We start from the raw sequence: 24,377 nt of genomic DNA, 5'->3' as shown, positions 1-24,377 counted from the left end.
AGCCCCAGGACTGGCTCCCGTGTTGTGTTTGGCTGCTTTTTAGGACCTGACACTGTGAGGTGGCGTGGGCCGGTTGCAGAGCCTGCAGCATCTCGCAGGGTCAGGCCTTTGTGCTGCAGAAATCCCCAGAGGAAAACCAGGCTGGTTTAGCTGGGAAATGGTTGGATATTCAAGGGCTCAACACCCACCCCTGGGGTGAGATTTTCTAAAATGCTCAGTCCCCGGCAGCGCCCATTGTGTGATCAGCACCCAGCGCGCCGAGCTCCTTAGACCGGCCGGTCACTTACGTCGGTACCTCAATGGGAGCTCTGTGAAAGCCCAGCGCCAAGTGCGCCTGCCCCTCGGCTGGGACCAGTGTGATGTCGTCGGGTGAGCTTGGCATTTATGCAAGCGGCGACTGAGCTCCGCTGAGGGGCTGTGCCAATGGGGGTGGAGAGGATCGATGACCCTTCCCGCCGCCTTTCATGCTCCAGATCGCTGTGCTGGAGCACTGAAACCTCAGCAGTAACACAGCCTCGGGCTGACACCTGCATCTCTCCAGCGAAGTATGGTGTGCGTTTAAAAAAACCCGGGGGCATCGGAATGTGTTTGTCTGAACTATTGCCAGTTTAATGCTTTGAGTAAATAAGCTGTGTTCTCTAACCTCATTGGAAGCATTTCTTTGCTCTCTTTGTTCTCCACTGTCAGCACTGCTGCTTCCCTGTTCCTTCACCCGCACCTGCTGTTTAATGTCAGAGGAAAACTTGGAGTCAGAGGCTTGGCTCTTGGCCAGTGTGTGGCACTGTGGGCTGAGCAGCAGTTCTTGCTCTCCGGCGTTCAATGCAATGAGGCGAGGAGATGGCTAGGGGACGTGGAGCTCATCGTTCTGCCTGGCTTGTGAGGTGTGCCATAAACTGCAGCAACTTCCGCCTGTGCGTAGTCCTCCAACCTGAACTCTTGCTGTGGCTGAATCCCCTCTGCTCCCATGGGAGTCCACAGCCGAAACGACTGGCCGTGTCAGTGGGAAAACAGACCAGGCTGTCTTAGGGGAGTGCAGCTTTTCCATCCACTGCAGTCAGCAATGGGGGAGCCGTTTCCCCCAGCCACTGGGGGCAGGGGGTTTCAAAGGAGCCTAAAGGTAAATTTCAGTGGGATTTGGGAGGCAAACTCCATCAGGCCTTTTTGAAGAGCCCAGCCTTTGTCACTGGCTCAAAAAGCGCAGGCACAGCTGGGATTGGAGGAGGAGTCCGGGTCTTCCAGAGATGCCTTTCCCCGGCTGATGGGCAGACCCAGGGGGTCAGGGAGCACGGCGCCAACAATGGCACGTGTTTTGGGGGAGAAGGGGAGTAAAATCCCTGCAGGAGTTCTCAGCGTCAGTCCAGGGTGATGCTGCCCAGCTGGGATGTCATTAAGTGCAGCTGAGCTCAATGAAGATCAGAACCATCTGAGGGGGGGAGGAGCTGCTGTTCCCTAGAAGCTCACGGACAGCTCTGTGTCTGCTGTGGAAGGGCTATGCCCCATGCAGGGAACGTGGCCAGAGGCTGTGCTGGGGGTTGGTTTATTGGGGCTCTTTAGACTGCACAAACCAAACCTGAAACCCCAGAGAGAAGGGGCTGTTTAACTGGGGTCTCCTGGAACCTTTCCTCTGGGCCACACGGGCTCTGGCCCGTCCCCAGCCCCTACCTCTACTGAGAGCCAAATGCTCCAATCCTGCCCCTCAGGAGCGCCTTGGGGAGCAGAAGCTGCTGCCAGCCCCTGCCTTCCCCAAGGGCTCTGGGCACAGTCAGGGTCTGAAGAGGCCCCATGAGGCTCTCCACAAAGTCCCTTGTATTCTTTGCCCGACAGATCAAAGGCACCGAACCATGAAGTTCCCAAGCAAACTCTCCATGCCAATGCAATGCGATGTTTTCTGCTCTGCTTGTGATCGCAAGGACGTGGGCGGACAGATCAGCTCCAAGGGTGTGTCCCCCGGCCGCGCAGAGAGGTAAAGGGGACTGGGGGTCGTTCGGTGCCTGTTGCGTCATTCGCAGCCTTGACATTTAGCTCCCGGCCTCCCCTTCGTCTCACGCACCCGACCACGCCCGCAGAGAGGGGCTGGCCTAGCCGCTTTGGGCTGCACTTCGCTGACAAATGGAGAGAAACAGGCTTCCCCTGCTCCAGGTGTGTTCCACGGCCCCTATTGTGTCACGGGGGACATCGCCCGCAGTGCTGTAGCCCCCTCCACCGTTCTGAGCTCAGGGGCAGGCGGGGACCCGGGGAGAAGAGGGTAATCACTGGCCAGAGCGACAGAACCATCCTCCAACTGTCTCCCTCCTCCAAAAGGTGCCTTCGGCATTCCCCTGGGGCAGATATAAGGAAGCTGGCCTGACATTCTCCAGGACCGGCGCAGGGCACCCGTGGCCGTCTTTAGCTCTGCCCGGGTCTGTGCCCAATTTGTGATGCGTGACTTGGGGCCGCTCTAATCCTGCGGGAAGGAAATTCTGCATGTCTTCTGGCCCGGGACCATGGGGCCTGGGCTGGGCAGCCGTTCGGTTAGAGCAAATGTCCTAAGACCCCAAGTGTGCGTGGGGGCAGCACTGGATGGGGAGAGGGACGGGCTGGGTCCCTCTGGATGTCTGCCAGAGACTCCCGCCACTCTGGGTCAGGGCTCTTCGCAGGGGGTGCCAAACCCCCCAGCTGTCACCGCACTACATCTGAGAGCAAGGGCTGAGTCGCTCTCTGCCATGGGCATCACAGCCTGGGTCACGGCCGCGCTGCTGGGAGGTGACTGGCCAGAACGCTGAATCCCTCTGCACCCATGGGACAGTCCCAGCACAGGCAACGGCACTGCAAGTCCCCGCTCCCTCCTCCTGCCCCTGCCCCTTGCTCACGTGGCCCATCCCTAACCCGAAGGTACCCCTCTGGTGCGAGGTCCGGGCTCCCTGGCCCCTTCTGACCTCGGGGCTGCCAGCCATGCCAAGGGGTTTGGGAGGCCAGCACCTGCCCTCTGGATCTGGATTTCACTTCGCCCAGGCAGCTCAGCAGACGGTGCTGGCGACTTCCAGTGGGAAGAACTTGAACTGACAGCCTCTATGTCCAGGCCCTGTCCCCCTGCAGCAGAATATTCAGGACTGTCACTTCCTGGGAAGTGTGTTACCCAGCTCTGTTATCATCTGCTCCCATTGCCTCCTCCAGCACGGTGATCCCGATGTGTGGGCAGGACTCCGACTTATGGTTTTGGAGGGTAGGTTTAAACATACCAGGAAGGTATTAACCAGGGGGGAAACTATTGTTTTCCAGACTGCCCTGTAAATGAAGATTGAATTTGATGTCTTCAGACATGGTTTACCTGAACTCTGACTGCAAGTTACTAAAACGGATTAAACTGTACAGTATTAATAACCCTCCCGCCGTGAAAGGCACTGACTAAGCAGGTATTTATAACCAGGATGCTACCTTTGCTATTTTTAACCCTCTCTCTGTAGGGAACTAGGTTTAAATGTAGCATGTGGCTGCTTTTAACAGCCCTCTTAGCTTACACGGCCCTGAAGAGGTATTGGTAGGTTGCAAGCTGTTAGTCACCTTTGCCAAAGAACACAACGATGTGTTTTTAGTCCTGAATCATTAGCGGAGTCGCTGGACAAGCCTATGCTAAAGAGTCACGTTTGAATGCAACAGCCAGAAAATGTCTGTTCTGTGTTTATGCACACGATGAGCGCTGCTTTTGGGGGCAATGAGGGGTTGTGTTTGCTAGCAATATCTGACACCTCCTACCTAACGACAGAGATGGGTGGCATCATGAATATTAAAGCAGGGGAAAATCGCCATTGGGGAAATCCCTGTTAGAGCTGGGGAATCCCTTCCTGTCCTTCCCAGAGGGCCAGGCACTGCCCCAGCTATGCATGTGGTTGGACCATGTACTGGCACCGCCATCGCTCCGCTCCCCCCGGCCCCTGTCTGACTCTGGCTTGTTAAATGAACTGTGAGCTCCTGGGGTCACCGTGCCTTCCTCTGTGTCTGCGTCGCAGCTGGTGTTCTGGAGTCGCCCATCCTGACCAAGGCTCCTCGGGGGCTGAATACATAGTGCTCCCTTCGGGGAACACTGGAGCTGAGTGGCAGGATTGAGCGGGTAACCCCTTCCCCAGTGCGGGTGGCCGGGCTCTGCTGCCATGCCGATGGCGTTTGAGCCCGTTAGAAACCTAAGAATGATTCTTTTCCCGCCAGTCCGTGTCCCTCTCCTTTCCAGCACCTTCTGCCCAAGGACCCTCCGGGGCATCACATGTAGGAGTGAGCTGAGCGCTGCAGTCCTGCTGGACGGTAAGTGTTATCCCCCGGTGCACGGGGGGGGGGTGGAGAGACTCTGTCCCAATGTTTGTGCAGCACTGAGCACAAGGGGGCCCTGAATCCGTACTGGGGCCGGTAGGTGCCACCACAGGACAAATAATAATTGACGTCTCAGGAGTAGAACCCAGGTGTCCCTATCCCAGGGCTTTAGAGAGAAGCCCTCTCATCCCCTCCGCCTGCCGGTTGTCTGTCAGTGTGGTGCTGGGAAGAGCCGGGCTCGGTTCCTTGGGGGCGGCAGCAAAAATTTAGCTCAGAGCTGGGGGTAAGGGAAGCTCCCTTCTGTGTGCTGCACACAGTGGAGCAGAAGTGCTGGGAGATTAACCCTGCAGGCTCCAGCGTCTCGCAGGCAGCCTGTCTCCTCCTTGCCCAAGCCTTCCTGATTAAATCATCTTGAGGTAAATCTGCATGTCATTGAGCCAGATTAACGGGTGACCTTCTTCTCCCAGAACGGGATTGGAAGCTGATGCTGAGCTCCCTTACCCTGCATGCTGCGAGAGGATTTGCATCCAGAACGGCTGGGAAGATGTGTGGAGGCCAATGGGATTCCAGACACTAGGCTGGCCCAATCTTGCCGGATTGCGTTCGGAAGGTCGGCGGGAGAGTCAGCTGGAAGGAGAGGGGGTGCACATCTTGGGCTCACCTGTTCCTGCCACGCGGCGGGAAAGATGAGGTAGGTGCATTGCTTCCCAGGAAATCGGCAGGCTGTGGGCTCTGAGCTGCTATTGCATGGTTACCACAGGGGTTCTCTTGGCTAACACCAATCCAGAGAAATGTGTCCCAAGGGGAAGGTTCCAAGATGAATGCCTGAAGGCCTCTGTTCTGAAAACTCAAGCGGATCTGTAATATTCATCTGTTCTGCAATGGGAGTCTGGGGAAGGGAGCTGCACAAAGCGATTGGGGTACTCAGGATAAGTCAGAGGAATACGATGCATCGGAAGTGGGGTCTGCTGGCAAGGCAGAGTGGTTTGCGTGGCCCGGTGCAGCAGGGATGTTGTTAAGCCGGCGGCATCACCCTGCGAGCCACTTACACAAAAGGCTTGTGCCAGGTGCTCCAGTGTCAAACTGTCCGGCCACTCGGCAGCATCTGATCGTGTGTCGGATGGACACGGATTGTCTGGAATTGATGGGCGGCTAAAGTAAACTGGCTGCTGCCTGGAGGAAGAGCAGAGCCAGGGCCATCTATCTGCCCCCTGCAATCTGGGGCCCAAACTGCTCTCATCCAAAACCACACTGGTGAGCAAAACCCGAAATTCCCCCATTTGTTCATTTCTGCCTTCAGCGCTGCTGCTTCCCTTGCCTGTCTGAGTGCGTGCTGAGTGCCTGGCCTGAGTGGGGTGCAGAGTTAGGCCAACTCTCCTAGAATCCCCCCGGAATCTCTGCCAGACACAGGCTGCAGGACCCCGCTCAGAGTTAGCATGGATTCAAGAGACACCAGTGGAGCTCACCTTGCCAAGGGCTGGCCTGCTGGGTTCTGAAGGACTCTGCAGGCTGGCAAACTTGGCTTGGACCCCAGCAGCTCGTGGCCCACCACTTCATTTAGTATAGCGGGGAAGAGCAAGGACTTGAACAAAGCCGGCTGCTTCTGTCCAGACACCCAGCACAGACGGATACTGGGCTTGGGCGCAGCTCCCACGCATGTCCCATGACAGCCGTGTAAGATACAGACTGAGCCAGGGTGGCAGCAGTTTCTTCTTTTCTCATGAAGTTTGCAATTTTGTGTCTCGCCTCCCATGTTACACGTGGCCTAGAATCCTTCCCCAAATATACACCGGGGCCCAGTTCATCCACACTGGAATGACAGAATGTGGCTGGCGGAAAAACAAACCCAGCTCCCTTACCAATCCTGGGTTTCCAGCTGTGGGGTGACTCTGACCATGGGAGGAATTCTAAATAGCAACTCCAGGTAAATCTGCCCCTAGCTGGGAGAGAAATGTACAAAGGCTGTCAATCCTCATGCTTCAGGCATAAACTGATCAGTACCATAGAGGCATGGTGGCCCAATTGGTAGGGTGCTAGCCTGGGACTTAGCAGATCCAGAGTCAATTGTCTGCTCTGCCACAGATTTCCTGTGTGACCTTGAGCAAGTCACTTAGCTCCTCCGTGCCTCAGTTTCCCATCTGTAAAATGGGCACTTCCCTACCGCACAGAGGTGTCGTGATATATTAATGACTGTGATGTGTTCACATCTTAATGTGGGCTAGATAAGTACCTTAGACAGATAGCACTTGGGATCAGGAAAACATTTGTCTGGGGTTTTCTGGTGCTGACCACCATTGGAGACAAGACAGAGCTAGATGAACCATTTTCTGGTACGGCAACTCCTCACTAAATGGCTGTATTTCGAACCCAGCAGCAATCCAGCCAAGCAGCAATGGGGAAGGGCTTCCATTAGTAACCAGTAGGCAGCAAGTCACTTAGCTGCTCTGTGCCTCCATTCCCCATCCGTACCATGCAGTCAACTGCCCTGACTTCACAGGGGCACTAGGAGGATAAATGCATTCATGATTGTGAGGTGCTCAGGCCCTACTGTGAAATGGGGCCCTGTGAGTCCCAAGACAGACGGACAGTGATGTCCTCTGGCTTGGTTTGAATTTCCTTGCGGGCTTGCTGGCTCTCTGGCAGGCAGGACAGGCAGCACCATGCGGTATGCCAGAGTGGAAGCCTCTGCTACAGACAGGGCTAAGCCACCATGCCAGTGAGTCAGTCCGCTGCCCAGCACAGCTGCTTGCCACCAGTGTTGGGACCGGAGGCTCTCGCAAAGCATCCTCCTCAGCCTGGGACAAGCCCCCGTCCCATGAGGGGAGAGGTGTTCCACAGAGGCGCTCGGGGCCAGCTCTCTTAAACAGGAGGAGGCAATGCCCCTCAGCAAAGGGACTTAGAGTGAGAATCCTTTTTGCTGGACAAGTTTATGTCTTGCTCTGGGAAAATACCCTGAATCTAGAGACCCTTTGGTCCAGGGAGGGGAGCAGGATGCCGCCATCATAGTGGGATCGGCACCACTTTTGCCCCCAGGGAATTTCTTATTTAAACCCCTGACATGTGGTGCTAATTCTGGGCCATTCCATCTTACTCCTTAGCCCTGCCCGGCAGGGTTGATACAGCCGGGGAGAGCATGACCCTATCAGAGGCAGAGAAATCGCCTTCTCTTCACAAGAGCAATGGCCCCCTCCCACCCAGCATGGAGACCCAAAGTTACCTTGGCCTCTGGCTCTGGGTGGGTGGAGATCTGGGACTCAGTGTGATGAGTCCTAGTAAGTGGCATGTCAGTGACACCTCTGTGTGAATCAAGAGAGCCACACACACCAGTGCTTCAGGGCCTCAGCGATGGGGTGTATGTGAGAGGTTAGACCAGATACAGGGCTGTGTTCAGGGCTCTGTCGGGAATGTGGTGGACTCCCTCAAGGGAGACAAGGCAGGTTTGTCTAGCTCAGAGTGTCCACGGTGTTCTGTAGGTCATTGACCGAGTTGTGTGCACAAGTGACATTTCAGACGGGTAACCCCCTGTTAGCAGTAATCCTCTTGTGCAGGTTAGAGCTGGATGGATGGTATCGCTGGGGGCTTGTCTGGATGAACCGTTAGTGCTCTGAAAGCCGGGGGTAAATCTGCAGTGCTCTTGCCTGCCGCGCTGAGTGTCTGTGGACCCTGTTGCCGTACACTAACAGTCCCTGGTGTGCATTGAGTTACTCCCTTTTCAGATCGGGAACTATTCGCGCACCGCGGCGGGGTCCATGTGGACCACAAGTGTGCAGCGGGCTAGTCCACTGCAGATTTACACCCCAGCTTGCCGTGCACTGCCTGTTCGTCCAGACAAGCCCTTGGATTACAGCAGCCCCTCAAAGCGGGGGCAGGGGAAACAGAGGCACAGAGAGGTGAAGTGATTTGCCCAAGGCCACATAGTCGGTCAGGGGCAGAAGCAGGAACTGAGGTCTCCTTACTCTCAGTCCGGTGCTCTATCCACTAGGCCACACAGCCGTCTGACAGCCCTAGAGGCTGAATTTTCACAAGAAAATGACATTACAGCAGTGCAGGCTGTTGCCACTCTGGCCCCTAGAGCGTGACCTTTCCGAACCAGGGAGACCAGGGGCACATTCCCGAGTGATGTGTGCGCCACGCTTGCCCAGCTGCTTCCCTAGCGGGCCTGGGAAAGGAGGCACAGGCTTGAGGGATGTCAGTTCCAGTCTCTTTCACCAGCCCTAACCTCACATGTGTCTGTGAACACCTGGTGTGTTAAACGGTGCACAAAAATACGTGCCCCTAAGTCACCTGCACTGTCTATTGCAGGCATTGCATGCACAACTTCCACACATCGAGGTGCTAAAAGTATTGGCAGGAGATGCAGCTACAGGATTTTTAAAAAAAATCTTCTTAAAAAGAGAGGAATCGTTTGAAGCTTTGGAAAGGACATTCCAAAATGCTCCAAAATCCCTTAGGTGCCTTTCACTGGGAGTGCACAGAACCCCTTTTAAGGGGACTGGAGCGTCTAGAGCCCTTCGATTCTTTTGAAAAGCGCCCCCCTTCTGCTTCTATTTCTTTTGCAAATATGGCCACCCCCCGTGCAACAGGCACATGTCTGTTCTCAGCTGGCCACTGCAGCCTGGAGGAGGGAAATAATTCAGGCTGAAAATTATTTCTGAGATAAACTACCCATGCCAAAGCCTGAGAGACCATTCCTCCCACCCACACCCAGCGATGGGCAAGCAGTGGGAGAGAAATGACTCCAGGATATTTGTTGGCCATCCTTAATCTTTCACCTCTTCTTCTTTTTATTCACGTTCACAAATATCTTTGGCTGCAGGTGAATTTTGGGCCCAGGGGCTGAGATTCGCTTAATCGCAGTATGAAATCCATTTTGGGTGGGGGAGGTTTACGAAAGCTCAGCTCATCCAGTCAGGGAAGAGAAGCAAACACACGTGATTCAGTTGACCAGTCACACAGCTCCTACACAAGTTTCCTCTCGTGATTTTGAAAAGCAAACAAATCCGAGCCCCTCCCGGTCTGTTCCCGGCCAATTTGCAAACATGAAAATGGACTAAATTCCCCAGCTGTGGTGCAGATTGCAAGAGCACTCGGCTTGTCGACATGAGGCGTTTTTACCCCAGTGCAAACCCCTCCATGTAGATGCAGTTTCAAGTTGCAGTGGTGTAATATGTCTACATGGGGAATTCACGCTAGTGCCAGCTCCCTGATGGAGATGTGGCCTGTGACGGGGTTAGGGTCTGTGCCACAGGTACCTGTGGCTTGGGAAGAGGGAGGGTGGATGATTGTGAGAGCAGAAAATAGAAGGAAAGGGAGAAGGTTCTTTACTTTTTCTTCTCTCTCGCTAAATGGAGAAATAGCATCTGCTTATTTAGGGCTTCGATCCTGCCCTGAGCTCTGGGAGGATGGGTTCCTACCGAGGTGAATGGGGCTCTGTCCGTGTGCAGCTCTTGCAGGATCAGGACTTGGTTATTAAGCCGTGCGCCTCCCCATTTTACCCGTGCCCAGCCCTGTCTGGCTTGCTTTGTGTGTCAGTGCCCATCACTGCAGTGTGGGAATGCTCTGCCGTGGGGCCTGTCCCTCAGCACAGCAGGCGCATTAGTGTGCGGACTAGGATCGAAGCATTTGCCAGGGCAAACCCTGAGCCAAACCACAGATTCCCAGACTCTGCCCGCTCTTTGCCTCTGTCAGACCTGAGAGCAGCTGCTGGGGAAGGCCCCCGTGCCTTGGTGGGCACAGTAAGCACTCGGGGAGGGGAGTCGCCTCCTGCTTTCACAGCTCGTGCAATGCCATCATGTCACGTAATTGGCTTAGCCATCTGGTATTGCACTGCATGTCCCGGCCTCCCAGCCCAAACTCCGCGTCCTACCTCTGCCTCAGATCTGTTATCCTAACACACGTGGCTGGGGGAGGAGGATCCTCAATGCAAGATTCAAAACCAGACCCAAAGCGCCTGGCATGTAAGCGGGCATGAGATCAGCCACCTGTCCGCTTGGCTCTTTGGCTCTCTTAGTCTACCCGTGCTGCCTGGTTTCAGCTGGGAGCAGACGTACGGCATAGCCTCAACTCCATGGTGCTGGGTGCAATGGAAAACCAATCAGAGAGGATGTTCTCAGGGAAATAGTGTTTCCCAGTGGTTAGAGCAGAATGCTGGGAGTCAGGACTCCTGGGTTCTATTTCCCGTTCTTGGAAGGCAGTGGGGTCCAGTGGAGGGAGGGCTCTTGGAAGGGAGTAAAGTCTAATTGGTCAGAGTAAGGTGGTGGCTGGGAGTCGACTCCTGGGTTCTGTTCCCCATCTCTGCCACTGATCCTGTTGCATGGTGTTGGCAAGTCACGTCTTCTGTCTGTGTCTGTCTGTGAAATGAAAGCAATAATACCTGTTGGTAGCCATGGCCTGGCTGGTGTGAGGCTGAATTATTCAGTGTCTGTAAAAACACCCGGAGATCCATGTACGAAGGGCGAGGGATTATTGGCCACTATTCAGTTCATTATTACAAAGAGAGGAGAATGTTCTTTTGTGGCTTTTCAGACCTGGCTGAAATCAGGGAGTGCTGGAAGCCTCCCAAGGGATCCTAGTCCCATGCGGTCTGCAGCCCAAAGAGGTTCAGAAAAGCATCTGAACTGAACCTTTCTTCCTTTTTCTGTCCCGAGGGCCAAACTCCCGTGGCTGTGTTCTTCATTGCCTTTGAAGTGACTCTTCCCTGGCAGCATTGCTGATGGGGTGGTGCCCTGAAGAGCTAACAATGGTGGAATGAAGAAGCAGCCTGTACCCAACTGAAACTTCGCAGGATTTGCATGAAGCAGAGCTCTAATTTGCCCAGGACAGAGGTTAATACCCTCATCTTTCCTGAAAATTTTCTTGGGATCTTTAAAAATCTCAAGTGGCCAGAGCCGCTGTTTTATTGAAAGAATTTAAAGGAATTAGCATCAATATCTCCATCAGTTCCACTGGCCTCTCAGTTTCAGTCTGCAGTGATATGAACCGGTATAAACCATGGAAGCAGAGCTGGTCAAACAATACGCATTATTTTTTGTGGGAAATTTTGAAAAATGTTCATCTTTTCTCCAAGTTTCCCCAACAAATCGTGTTCATCTATGTGTCTGATAATTCTGTTCTTTCCTATAGTTTTAACCAGTTTGCCTGGAACTGAAGTTAGACTTACTGGCCTGTGATTGCCGGGATTGCCTCTGGAACCTTTTTTAAAAACTGACATCACATCAGCTATCCTCCAGTGATCTGTTACAGAAGCTGATTTAAATGATAGGTTACATTCCACAGTTAGTAGTTCTGCAATTTCACCTTTAGTTCCTTTAGAATGTGATAGCTTAAAGGTCTCTTGGTAATTGGATAGCAGCTCTGCAATCCCAGAATGCACGGCTACAAAACAGAATTGTGAAGCCAAAAGAGTTACACTTGTGTTTCTGGTAAAAGCCATAGTGCTCTGTGGATGCTTTAAGCTCACTCTATAGGTCCTTTCATTCTTTATGGCCCTTTCTTTTTTTTTCTGGAGAGGATCCTTGAAACATTTTTCTGTTGTAACATGGGGTCACAGTGTGGGAAAGAGCAAAAGGATGGTTCATTAGTTTGGGGACTAGCCTAGGATTTAGGTACATCTGGGTTCATGTTCCTGTTTGGGCAAGTCACTTAGCCTTTCTGCGCCTCGGTTTCCCATTGTTAAAACAGGGATAATAGCATTTCTCTACCTTGCAGGGGTGTGGTACCTCTTTGCCTCTCACAGTAAAGGGTGTGAAGTGCTCAGATACTACAGTAATGGGTGTTGTATGTGTACCATAGACAGACAGAGAAGGTTGGGAACCACTGTGTTATGTCCAATGTTAGGTAGTTCCAGGTTAAAATAGTTCTGCCAACTGGTACGAGCAAACATGCTTCTGTAGCTGGAAGGCTTTCAGGTGGGAGGAAATGTAAGCAAACCCTGCAGTTCTCACCTAGGATGAAGTGCCAAAGCCATTGTGACCTGCTTGCCCTGACATTTTTCTTGCTCTCCGGGATGCTGTTTGTATTTCTAAGTAGCAGTATGGGCTGCGCCCAACTTCCCTTTCTATGAAACACTGTTAAAATAAACACAACTTTTTGTAGTGAGCGAAACGTGATCCCAGGACAAAGCTCTGTGGCTCCATTGACGTCACTAATGCTGGCAAAGGATTTAGAGGGATGTTTTCTATCAATGAAACCCTTCTTTTTTTTTTTTTTTTAAACCGGTGGCTTTGGGCAAATAGTGGGGCTGTCAGTAATGAATGGCCTGTCCTTTTTTCTTTCTCCACCAAAGCAATCATGCAGAATGACAAGCCTGATTTGCTGGGGATTTATGTCTTCCTTTGTTAATCCATTTCTGAGCCCCACATTGTCCTCCACCCACCCACCCACCCCCGGCCCAGATTGTGTCTGAATCTTGCGCAAGATGCTGCTTCTGTGCTAATGAAAAGTCTGCAGTTCATCTGAGGCTTGGCTTACTCCCTCGGAGTTGAGGACAGATACTCCATGTTATTATCACTGGGCAGCAGCATGAGGGGTGAACTAATGGTGGATTTCAGTGAGGTCTTCTGGGGAGCTTTGGCTCTGCAGCCTTTGCGCGTGCGCAGAGGAGATGAGGGCAAGTGTTAGGGCTCCCCAGGCAGAGACTAGACCAAAACATTGGTGGGAAAAGGCCCAGAGTAACATTTTCTGAAGAAAATAAGGGACTGAGGTGCTTAAGTCCCCTTTTTTAAAGAGAGTTGGGCACCTAGGGTGTCTACACTGCAAAAAAAAAAAAAAAAACCTACCAGGAGCAAGTTTCAGAGCCCGGGTCCATTGACTCGGACTTGCAGGGCTCAGGTTAGGGGGCTAAAAATAGCAGTGTAGATGGTGCCACGTGGGCTGGAAGCTTCAGGTTGGACCAAAAATGGAAAGTTTTGAAATATTTTGGCACATTGAAAGATTGAAGGGAAAAAAACCCACCTCTGTTCAGGTGGAACAAAACATTTCATTTTGGCAAAACCAAAATGTCTGTGTTTTGGTTTTTATTGGTTTCAAATGCTTTTGAATATTTTCAGTAAAAATTAGAATTGTTTAAAGGAAAAGTCGTTTCGAAATGAAATGCCAAAATGTTTCATTCTGAAAACGTAAAATCAGAATGGTTTGGGTTTGTTGGATTTTGTTTTGTTTTTCTAAATGGACAATTTGGCGAAACCAATGTGAATTTGCAAAACATTCTGGTGTTGCTGAGTCTGCAAAATGCCCAAAAATGTTTTAGCTAAAAAATGTCACACAGCTGTCGGCAGGAATTCCCTTTGAAAACTAATCACTGCTATCCTGACACCACAGCCCTGTCAGCTGGATGGACCTTCTTTCCCAGTGCCTGGCCAACGGAAATGGCTGTGGTTACTTTGATGATAGGGTCTGGGTTAACTGGGGAGCATGACACCCAACGAGTGACTCTCACACCGATTCACGCTGTCTAACTTACACATTTATCCATCGTTTTCAGCTCGAAGGAGGATGGAGGCTTTGCATAACCTCTCACTGCACCTAGGCGGTGGGTTACTGAGGCCAGGACACCAAGTCATGTCTGTCTAACTCCAGGGAGCAATTTCTTCTTCTCCTTGGCATGGCAGAGCAGCGCTAGCTAATGCCCCCTGCAAATCCCACTCCCACTTCATGGAAACTTTTACAAGAACTTCACTTCTGAGCTGCACCATCACCAGCAGAGGGAGGCTTTGCCACTCAGGAGTTTGTTCTGCTCAAGGATTCACCGGCGGCTTAATGTTCTCCCCATGCAGCTGAGACCGTGTGTCCTTCCGTGTGTGATGTCATTGTCAGCTCTGCAGCAGCAAACTGTGATGTCACCCACAGAGGGCTGTGTCCTCCGAGGACAGGAGCAGAGCAGCGGCGACCCCGTTTTCCATGCAGTGGTCCCCACTAACCCTAAGACAGTGGGGAGGAACCCAGACGTAGCCATGTCTAAAGTTCTCCATGAGGCGCCTAGCCCTTGGGAGTCACCGTTCCCATTGGGGAGCTGGCAGACGAGAAGTGGGGAGGGCCCTTTTGGAGAGGACCATGAGACTTGTAAGCCAACTCTCCAAACAGCTGGTTTCTCTGCGGCAGGGGCCGCCTGCACTGACAGGCCCAGGCACACTACAGTCTAACCTTTCAAGCTGACCTTTGCTGGGACCTTAATTGGATTTGATGCTTCCGAGTTCCCCAGCCTAAAGCAGGTGTATTCAGAGCAGAAGAAGGTAAAAATGGCAAGCTGGATATCTGGGTGGTTTCTCCTGCCGGGATCCTCCTGTGTTACTTCAGCCCCCTCTTGTAGGCTACTTACAGATGCTCCTATTTGGAATCTCTTCCAATGCAGTTTGTCTATGCCCGGCACCAGCTCCACCCACATTCTGCTACAGCACTGAATTACGATGGGCAGTAGCAACATTGGCAGTCGTTTTCCCTCCCCCCTTGGATGTCTCTCATCATAATCCTGGCTGGTGGTCGCTCGTTACCCTGGTCTTTGTAAAATCTAGCATCTCTGGAATAGTCAGTGCTGCGCAAAGTTGTAGCTGGACAAGATTTTCCAAAGTGATTAAGAGATTTTGGGCCTCCCACTGAAGGCTCCTTAAAAGGAGCTGTTTTTCAGAAAGCGGCGAGGGCCTACCCTCTGAGAACCAGGCCCCTCTGAGGTGTCCCAGGGTATCTGTGCTTCTGTCGCCTGTAGTGATTACAGGGAGAGACTCAGCAATCTCCAGCAAATCATGGTGGAGGCTGCAAGGGACTGTGGTCTAGCAGTTGGAGCAAGTGACTGGGACTCCGATGTAGATTCATTTCCCAGCTCTGCCCCACACTCCCTCTGTGACCTTGGGCAAGTCACTTATCCTCTCTGGGCCTCAGTTCCTCATCTTCAGGATGGGGATAACAATCCTTCCCTATCTCCCGGGGGCAGGATTGCAAGGATAAACCCATTGATTTCTGTGAGGCACTTACATATTGCAGTGACGAGGGCTACAGAAGTAGCTAGATAGAGACAGAAAGACCAGCTGAATTTCCCCATCGCTCAGGAATGTTGGGTTCAGATACTAGCATCTGCACGTTCAGGGGCTTCTCTGGAGTCTGTCTGTCTGGGCAGGATGGCTTCTGAGAGCAGGCTGCCTCATGGGACTTCCGGTGAGGATAGCCTGTTACATCACTTCGGTGCACCCAGCTCTGGTCAGCAGGGCAAGGGTGTCTCTGCAACACTAAGCCATGCTCAGAGGTAATCACCTGGATGCTGCCCAGCCAGGATGGCTCCCCTCTATGCTGGAGACAGGCATGTGCTACTGTCTGGAATGGGGACCCCAGCCCCCTTGATAGTGAGGGGGCTTGGGCAGTGAACTGCCCCGCTGGCTGGTTAAAATAACACCCCCTCTTTGTGTTCTCCCGTGCAGGATTCCCCACCGGAGAAGGTGCAAAGCCCTGGGGTAGGCCCGCCCCTCCGGCTCAGCCATGGTGCTGCCCGTCGCCAGCAGCAGCTTGGAGCTGCAGCAGGACAATGGGCTCTGTGTCCACAACAACATCAGCGGCTGCCGGCTGAAGTATGAAGAGCCTCGGAGCCGGAGGAACTCCATCCCCCCCGTGCAGACTCCCACTGCCAAGCACATGCTTGCCTACCTGCCCCGGCCCCCGACGGACACCAGCAGATACGGAGCCTTCCCTCAGAAGGTACGGTCGCTTCTGTAACGAAAGGGCATGGTGAGGCAGGGCACCTCCATTGGACATGCAGCCCTGCCTGATGTAGGTGGAGGACAAATCCCGCCCCGCCCCGTCTCCCGAAACAATCCTGCTGAGCCCTGCTCACTCCTGTCCCGGTGTAGATGTGAAGGTAGACAATGGGACAGCCTTGGCCTTTGGTTCTCCCCCGCTCTTTGAGTTGAGGGGTTCTCGCTACAGCATGGGTGATTCCATTCTGCCTCACTCGATTTACCTCCACTGCCAGCCCACTGCCGTGTCAGCTAGATACAGGGTTGTTGTTCTTCACTTCCTGTCCTGTGCTGCGGCTCCCAAGCAGACGCTGCATTTCAGCGATGCTATATAGACACATATGGTTGCAAAGCCCTTTGGCGGAAGGGTGCTATACAAATAATACCGGATGCAGCCAAGACCGTGATATATGGACTAGATGGTGTAGCCAATTGTTCATTCTTTAAAACGTTTGTGGGACCAAATTACTGAATTTAGCCAAATTTGTGGGCTAAAGACAAAGCCGTCCAATGCAAAAAGGAGACGTGTACATACCCCCTCTTCCAGAAAGCAACTCTTGTCTTGCAAAAGATGTGCTTTAAAGATAGTATTTCAGCTTGTAGTATTTAGAATATGATTTTCCAAGTTACAACATTCTGTACACATCACTGAAATCCAACCCGCCAGGTGATAACCCTAATCCTTAACTTGTTCTTTTGTTCTGTACTTTTCTCGTCTGTGCCTTGAATACTACATTCGAAACCAGTTGGGTGCAGAGGTACATCCCAACCTGTGCTAGGTCACACCATTCATGCGTCTTGCCTTTGTCAGATGTCCTATTTTCTAATGCCAAAACTGACTTCAGCTTTGCAAAGTGTTAGGGATACCATCCCTGACATCACGGGTTAACAGAATTGCAGAGAGAGAACAATACATTCAGTTAACGTAACTCCCAACACTTAACTCTATCTAATGTCTCTCTATTACGTATATTATATTAATACCGGATGCATAATACCCTTAATGTGGTGTCTACTGCACCTAACGTGTGTATTGGCTAAGAGGTATGTAAGTGCCGTACAAGTATTAAAGATGCGCCTGCAATGAGTTTGCCCTAAATAGCAAAATTCTTGCAGTTTTCCCTCCTTCCTTCTTTGCCTTTTGCTTCCTACTTCTCATGCCTCCAGTCATTGCTTGTTCTGCCCGGATGACATTGCTGGGCTGGGAAAGGCTTTATGGCAGAGCTGAGAATTTTAATTAACTCTGAAGCTGGGGACTCAGTTTAGCATCAGTATTAATAATTGTGTGTGTTAAGGAAACACTGAGATTGGCGCCCCATTGTGCTGGGTGCTGTGCCATACACATGAAGACCAGCCAGACAAAGGATGGGAGAGGAATCGGAGGTGCGGAGAGGGGACGTGCATTTCTGTTGATTGGTTCTTTTTTCCCTGGCAGCCTGAAATGATGGTCGTCCCCGTGGATCTGTCACAAGAGAGCCAACAGCAAACGGACGCCGCAGCTGCAAAGAAAAATGCCCTGATGTCAAACTCTGTCCCCCTGTCCTGTGACTCAAAGATCCCCAATGACAGATCAGTCCTCCAGAGGAGACTCAGCATGATGGAGCAGACCAGCGCAGCCATGGTGATGCCAGCCAGGCACCGGCCCAGTGTCTCCATCAACACAGATGATCTGCCCAAGTACCACCGGGCATCGCGCAATGATCCACTGCCTCCGCTCCGGGACATCACCACCCGCTGGTACCCACGGCATGCCCTCAGTGTGCCCAACATCCCCAACTCGGCACGGAAAAAAACGCCCACCCGGAGCGTTGTTTCGGTGCCCCCCTCTGAGAAACCTCAGAACCGTCGCTGCAAACTCATGGCTGACGACCGGCAGTTCAGCTCAGCCAACAAGCAGCAGCGGCAGCGCTATGTGACCAAAATGGGCAAGTGCCAGGTGAATCTGGGCCGCATTCAGGAAAAGAAGAGGTTCCTCTCGGACATTTTCACCACCATCGTGGACCTCAAGTACCGCTGGTTCCTCTTTGTCTTCATGATGTGCTACATCATCACATGGGTGGTCTTTGGCATCATATACTTCTTCGATGCCTGGATCAGGGATGACGTCAACCACATAGGAGACCCGGAGTGGAAGCCTTGCATTGAGAATGTGGACAATTTCATATCTGCCTTACTTTTCTCCGTGGAAAGTCAAAGGACCATTGGTTATGGCTCCCGGATCGTGACCGCCAATTGCACGGAGGGTGTCATTTTGCTGATGGCCCAGTCCATCGTTGGGTCCATGATTGATGCCCTCATGGTAGGATGCATGTTTGTCAAGATCTCCAGGCCCAAGAAGCGTGCCCAGACCTTAATATTCAGCAAGAAGTGCGTTGTCTCCCACCGGGACGAGAAACTCTGCCTGATGTTCCGCATCGGGGACCTCCGGGACAGCCACATGGTGGATGCGAAAATAAGGGCCAAACTGATCAAATCCAGGCAAACCAAGGAAGGGGAGTTCATCCCCTTGGAGCAGTCGGAGCTGAACCTGGGCTACGACACGGGGGAGGACAGGCTCTTCCTGGTGGAGCCGCAGATCATTTGCCACGTGATCAATGACCACAGCCCCTTCTGGGAGATGACAGCAGAGTTGCTGAAGCGGGAGCAGTTTGAGATCATCGTGATCCTTGAGGGCATCGTGGAAGCTACAGGTAGGTGCTCCGAGGAGGGCAAGCAGATCCCAGGTGGGCTTGGGAAGGTGTTTCCCTCCTTCCACAAACTATCAGGTAATGACCGCCACAATGGTCAGGGTACAGCACTGGCAGGACACTCCTCAGTTCTAATCCTCCCTCCCTCTGTCATCAGGAGAGTCTTTCAATCTCTACTCCTCAGCTCTCCTACCAGGACAATGAGCCTTCCCTGTCTCACAGGCTGGCTGGGTGGGGGTGATGTCCTTAGGGTCTGTAAAGTGCATTGAAGATGGAAAGCTCAGAGGTGATAAGTGGTATTAACCTGCTGGTCTGAGCCGCGGGAGCAGGACATTGGTATCTTGCTCAGAGTCGGCAGGTGGGGAAAATAGACGTACAGGAAATCTAAAGGAAATAAATGTAAAGGAAATTTCAAAACGAAACGTTGCCGTGAACCGAAATGTTTCATTTTGAAAATGTCAAAACACAACTGTGTTGGTGTTTTTCAGAATCTCTTGTGGCTTTGTTTTCAGAATGAACAATTCTGAAACTGACACGAATCCACAAAATGTTTGTCTCACCAAAATCAACCTTTTTTTTTTTTTCCACTGAAAAAAAAAATATTTCAGTCAAAAAAAAAAGTCACCCAGCTCTACTTCTGCACCGTATCGGCCTCGGGAATTTTAACAAGAAAATTACCGCCGGTGCCACCGCCCGTTCATCTGCAGCCATTTTCAGCAGCCTGTCAGTTCACCCTGCTCTGAGCCCTACCGGGTGTATTGGCCCCTAGCTGGCTGCTGGTGCAACAAGACTCAGCCCTGACTGGGAGGGAAGCTCCTTGAGGGGTGAGAAGAGAGTTCGTGACCCATGGCCCAGTCAACCCTTGGCCTCTTTTCAGGATGCCACGTTGGCAGGCAAAGAATGAGGCAGAAGAAGCTCATCAGCCAGATGGGTCAGGGAATCAGGGCTGGGGTACTGAGCCTTTCCCCTCAAGGTCACTGGCATGAATTGGGCACAGGGGGTAGTGAGGCGTGACCAAAGGTCACTGCCGGCTGATGGTTGCTGGGAGGCCGACGTGAGGTGATGGCGCAGCCCATTTATCAGTGGGACAGAGCTACGTTTCAGAAAGCACCATCGCCTCTGGCACTGAGTCGCCTCCTTGCTGGGAATCTCAGCAAAAATGCTGTGGACTGAATGGGCCATGGAGACTGAACTCCCTTCTCCCCATTTAAGGAGAGGTCTCTCCAGCTCTGGATTGTAGCCTGTTGTTGAGCTGAGATGGAGGAAGCCGGCTGTCCATTATGTACCTGTTCTGTGGATTCCCCAGGGACCTAGAAGGGTCAGTCTAGCACTTTTGAACAGCATGACCGTCACTTAAAAATGGTAGGAAGCTAGTGGAGGGTGAAAATGTTCCCCAAACACTTAACATGAATGTGAAAGAGACTGGTCTGATTCAAGACCAACAACTTCCCCACCTGTCCCTTTTCACTGGAAAGAAATGAAGTGTGAACTCTCCTGATTTGGGTGCAGGGAGACGGACGGTTCTTAAAGCCCCCGACTCTGGAATCATGAGATGATGTGAGAACCTCAGCGTTTGTTTTTATAAAACACACATTTTCTAGCCCTCGCAGTTGTGGAGAAAAGCGTGAAAACGTGAACCCTAGAGCCTCCAAACCCAGAAGGCAACTAGAAGGAACCAGAAATTGATTATTTTTTAAAATCTCTTTATTTTTAAGCCCGTCTCATGTTCTTTCTGAGAGAAGGGGCTGATTTGTGATTTTTGAATGCTTGGGGCTGGTTGCATTGGAACTGTGTTAGTTGCAGGTGTGCGGACGGACGATTTGATGTGACAGGGCCCAGCTGCTTGATAGGAAATTTTCATTTTGATGTTAAGCTCCATTTCCCCCCCTCCCTTTGAAAAACCCTTAATTTTTGTTGTTATAATTTCTCTGCCTCTCCCCAAATATGCTCTTGCTCACTCCCATGCACACATGCACCTATTTCCTGGAGCAGACACCATTTCTCAATCTCTCTTCTGCCCGGCTCCTTCGCGGTCTCTCCTCCGAGCTGGCAGGTAAATTAGTTCGTCGATTTGGGCTCCCCCTGCTGGTCTTCAGCTCTTGTGCTTCCCTAGAGTCAGACACGGGTATTTAAACACACGAGCTGCCAGTTCCCACCTACGGGTCAAACTTGTGCAAGTTGGGGGTGGGGTGGTGGAGAGACCTGGGTGTCTCCTGCATCAGAGGGGGAAATTTGGAATAACCCTGCTGCCTTATAAAGCAGGCTGGCCCATTCTAAAGGCAGAAGTATTTGTATTTCACAGGCCCAGAGCTGAATCTGCTCTAGCAGGGGCACTAGAAGCATTTGCAGAACGATTTCCTTCCCACCTCTGTCTGTCAGGGGAAAGGAAATCCCCCCTCGCAATCTGGTGGCAGAATATTGACCAAGCATTCCCTCCCACCGTGTTACTGATCTAGTCCTTCCCAGGGAGCAGGACAGGATTGTTCCCTACAGTCTATTCTCCGGAGGTCTTTCTGGCCTAGTTTCATGGTGACACACTGGGGAGACAAGCACACATGTGGAAAACTTGTCGATCTGTAAAGGTCTGACAGCGAACTACGGGCTGAGGAAAGAGCCCCACATTAGGTTCCATCTAGTCCATAGCCCTGGGAACCAGCCCAGGATTGGTTTCCTATTGTGTATTTATCAGTGTATTGTCCAGGTGAGTTTTAAATGTCCTGGTTTTGATGCTTAGATTAGCACTAGCTAATACAGGTGATTATCTGGCTCCCACTGATGTCATTCTGACCTGAAATATCAATTTCACATGCCTCAGTAACTGCTCAAATAGCCGTTCACCACTGGAAATTTACCATGCAGAGGCTGATCAGGCACATAGGAATTGCCAGGTTGTTCAGACCAGGGGTTAACCTAGTTCAGTATCCGGTGTCTAACGCTAACCGGTACCCGCTGGCTCAGAGGAAGGTGCAAGAAACCCTGCAGCTATGAGATAACCTGTCCCCAGGCAATGCTTCTTCCTGACCCCATTAGTCAACAGTTGTCGTCTGCCCGTGAAGCATGAGGGATTGTATTCATGCTGTGTCCTTTGAACAGCGCAGTGAAGTACAAACTCCCCAGCTAATGGTCCTGGCTGCATGTGCTCCTTTCTCACTGCAGGAATGACATGTCAAGCCCGGACCTCTTACACAGAGGACGAGATCCTTTGGGGATACCGCTTCGAGCCCTGCATGACCCTGGAGAAAGGAGCCTTTCGGGTAGACTACAGCAGGTTTGAAAAGACATTCGAAGTGCAGACCCCAGCAACCAGCGCCAAGGAGATGCACGAATTGAAGGAGATGGAGCATCAGGACCAGTCCACCCTGAGCTTGTACTGGGACCACCTGGTGCATCCCTGCTTCTCAGCTGAGCTGAATGACGTCCTGCAGCATGAAGGTGCCAGCGAGGAAACCCTGGCCAGGCTGGGCATCCCCAACATCATGGAGGAGGAGAGGAGTGCCGAGTTCCAGAACCAGAAGATCAATCTGAGCTCCTCCCCAAAAGAGTGACAGGAGACGCCAGTGGGGTCACTTGTCTGCCCCGAGGAGCAGGGCTGCTGCTTTGCATCCTGAGACGTCCTTGCTGCAAGTGGGGGGGGGAGAAGATGCACTGCTGCTCTCCAGTCCACCAGAACGTGCGGCTGAAGTCTTCAGGAGCTCTGGGGTGGAGCCAGTCTTGTGCTACGCCTCTCCAATACTGGCCCATGATGTGTTGCTGCTATTGCCAGGCTACCTTGCTATGGGGCAGCCGCTGGGGCTAGAACCCTGTGGCTCCCACTGTTTCCGACTGGGGTAAGGTACCAGGGAAATGTGGAACTAGGGCGTGGGCCACACGGCCAGGGGCTCATCAGCCATTGACTGTCATGGTAGAGGAAATGTCACCACCCCCGCTAGTGTAACGTGATGCCCCTGGGCTGGGTCATAAACAGCAGGAATCTAACTTGAGACCTCAGGATCTACAACCATGAGTCTCTACTGCCTGGGTCTGTTAACTCCAAGGCTATAGCAGACTGCAGCTGTCTAGCAGAGACCCCCAGTCTGCAGATTGGGTCAAACGAGACAAGAATTAACTTGAGAAAAAATGATGAAAAACTAGGGCCATCTCACCTTCATCACCCCAGGGAATGCTTCTGGGAGGGGTGGGGAACCCTGTTTTATGTTCTCCAGTTCCCATTATACCACATCATTTTGAGGGGTGTGCAGCCCTTTGTCTGAATGTGTTTTCCTCTCACCACGCCATGTACTGTAGGGACCTGCAGCTGGTGCTTCCCCCAGACACAGCTCAGTCCTTCCCATGGAAGTGTCTCATATTGACAGTGCCATATGGAACTCTCTCTCTGTAAGGTGTATCCCTCTGCCCTGCGTCCTCAGACCACTGTCCCTACCGCCTGAATACATCCAGTGTCTCCAGCTCTGGCTGCAGCTAAGTGGAATTATTTTTGCAAAGTCTTTTGTAATAAGGATGCGGAAAAAACAAAAAATTCAGCAGACGATTAAAATCTCTTAAACCACAGAGAGCTGAATTTTGAGAGTCTGTACGTAGGCACATTACATGTATCAGTGTTTGCATATGCAGTGTGTGTGTATATGGGGTGTACCCGGGACTCAGATGGGGCTGGTACGCAGCTGTAAAGCATCAAAATCCAACCATGGGAGAACTAAGCAGTGCCTTATAACCATTGGTCCTTTCATTATAGTCATAGAGAGGGTCTTAGGGTCAGCTGGTGGAAAGCCAAAGCTGCTGTCACTGGGCCAGTCATTGCTTGATGTTATGGAGAGGGAATACTGCAATATCAGCAGAGTCCCTTGAATAGGAGTGGGGGGAGTAGAGCTTGTGCATCATTCTAGGAATAACCAGAACCTGCTGGGCCCCAGCACTGCAATCTGGCATCTTTCACCAGCATTGTGAATTTGGTTCTGAGCAACACTGAATGCAACCCCACTTCCAACAACACCAAGATGCAGCAGAAGCATCTTCTAGCATTTCCCTCCATCTATGAATAGTAATAGGACTTTCCCTTTCCACCTCATTAAAAAGGAGCAAATTCCCCTGTACTGCTCCTTCCACATGCCTGTGCATGTCCTGGCTCTCATGTTATCAGTGGGAATGAGGTTATATTTTTCATCCTCTTTAATGACAATCCTGTTGCTCAGCCTAAATGTAAATGAGATAGTTGGCATCTCTGCATGACACACAGAGTTTGGTAAATGGGGCAGGATCATGGGCAGCTGTTCAGATTAACTCTCTCTGTCTCCTGCAGCCCTCACAAAGGCAGAAATGAAGAGGGGGAAGTGGGAGCAGCTCTCTGCAGTTGCATAACAGAATAGAAAGTGGGTTAATCTGTTTCCTTTGCCATTATTTCATAAAATGAGAGATTGCTAAAGGTATTATCTCAGTCATATGTTCCTGGCTGGGATTATCTGCTCTTATGCAATCAGCCAAAATGAACCTTATTTTCCTTTCACTGATCCCAGGTTTACCTTGAGCTGTTTTAGTATTTAATTGTTCTGGAGGCTGCAGGAAAGGAAAAGATTTGGCAGTCTGTGCACACACCAGCCACTGATCATCTATCTTCCCCTCCACCTCCAAAATATGCCTGCAGGCAGTGGAGGGCAACTAAATAAAACTTAGACTTGGTGGATCTCCCTGCTTTTGA

General features: G+C 51.8%; 1 protein-coding gene across 1 annotated transcript; it reads left to right on the top strand.

Moving 5' to 3' along the window:
• On the top strand, window positions 1–23,223 carry LOC137164745 (G protein-activated inward rectifier potassium channel 4-like). The gene is made up of 8 exons (XM_067565683.1): window positions 1–911; window positions 1,825–1,963; window positions 3,259–3,392; window positions 4,183–4,275; window positions 4,749–4,972; window positions 15,687–15,960; window positions 17,434–18,688; window positions 21,842–23,223. The coding sequence occupies exons 6-8, from the start codon at window positions 15,745–15,747 to the stop codon at window positions 22,228–22,230; spliced, it is 1,860 nt and encodes a 619-aa protein (XP_067421784.1). The 5' UTR covers window positions 1–911; window positions 1,825–1,963; window positions 3,259–3,392; window positions 4,183–4,275; window positions 4,749–4,972; window positions 15,687–15,744; the 3' UTR covers window positions 22,231–23,223.
• Window positions 23,224–24,377: the final 1,154 nt, after the last annotated feature.

The sequence above is a fragment of the Emydura macquarii genome, unplaced genomic scaffold, assembly GCF_026122565.2.
Source record: "Emydura macquarii macquarii isolate MOO-44397 ecotype Brisbane River unplaced genomic scaffold, CSIRO-AGI_Emac_v2 contig_312, whole genome shotgun sequence".
NCBI lineage: Eukaryota > Metazoa > Chordata > Testudines > Chelidae > Emydura > Emydura macquarii.
This window is presented reverse-complemented; position numbering and strand designations above follow the sequence as displayed.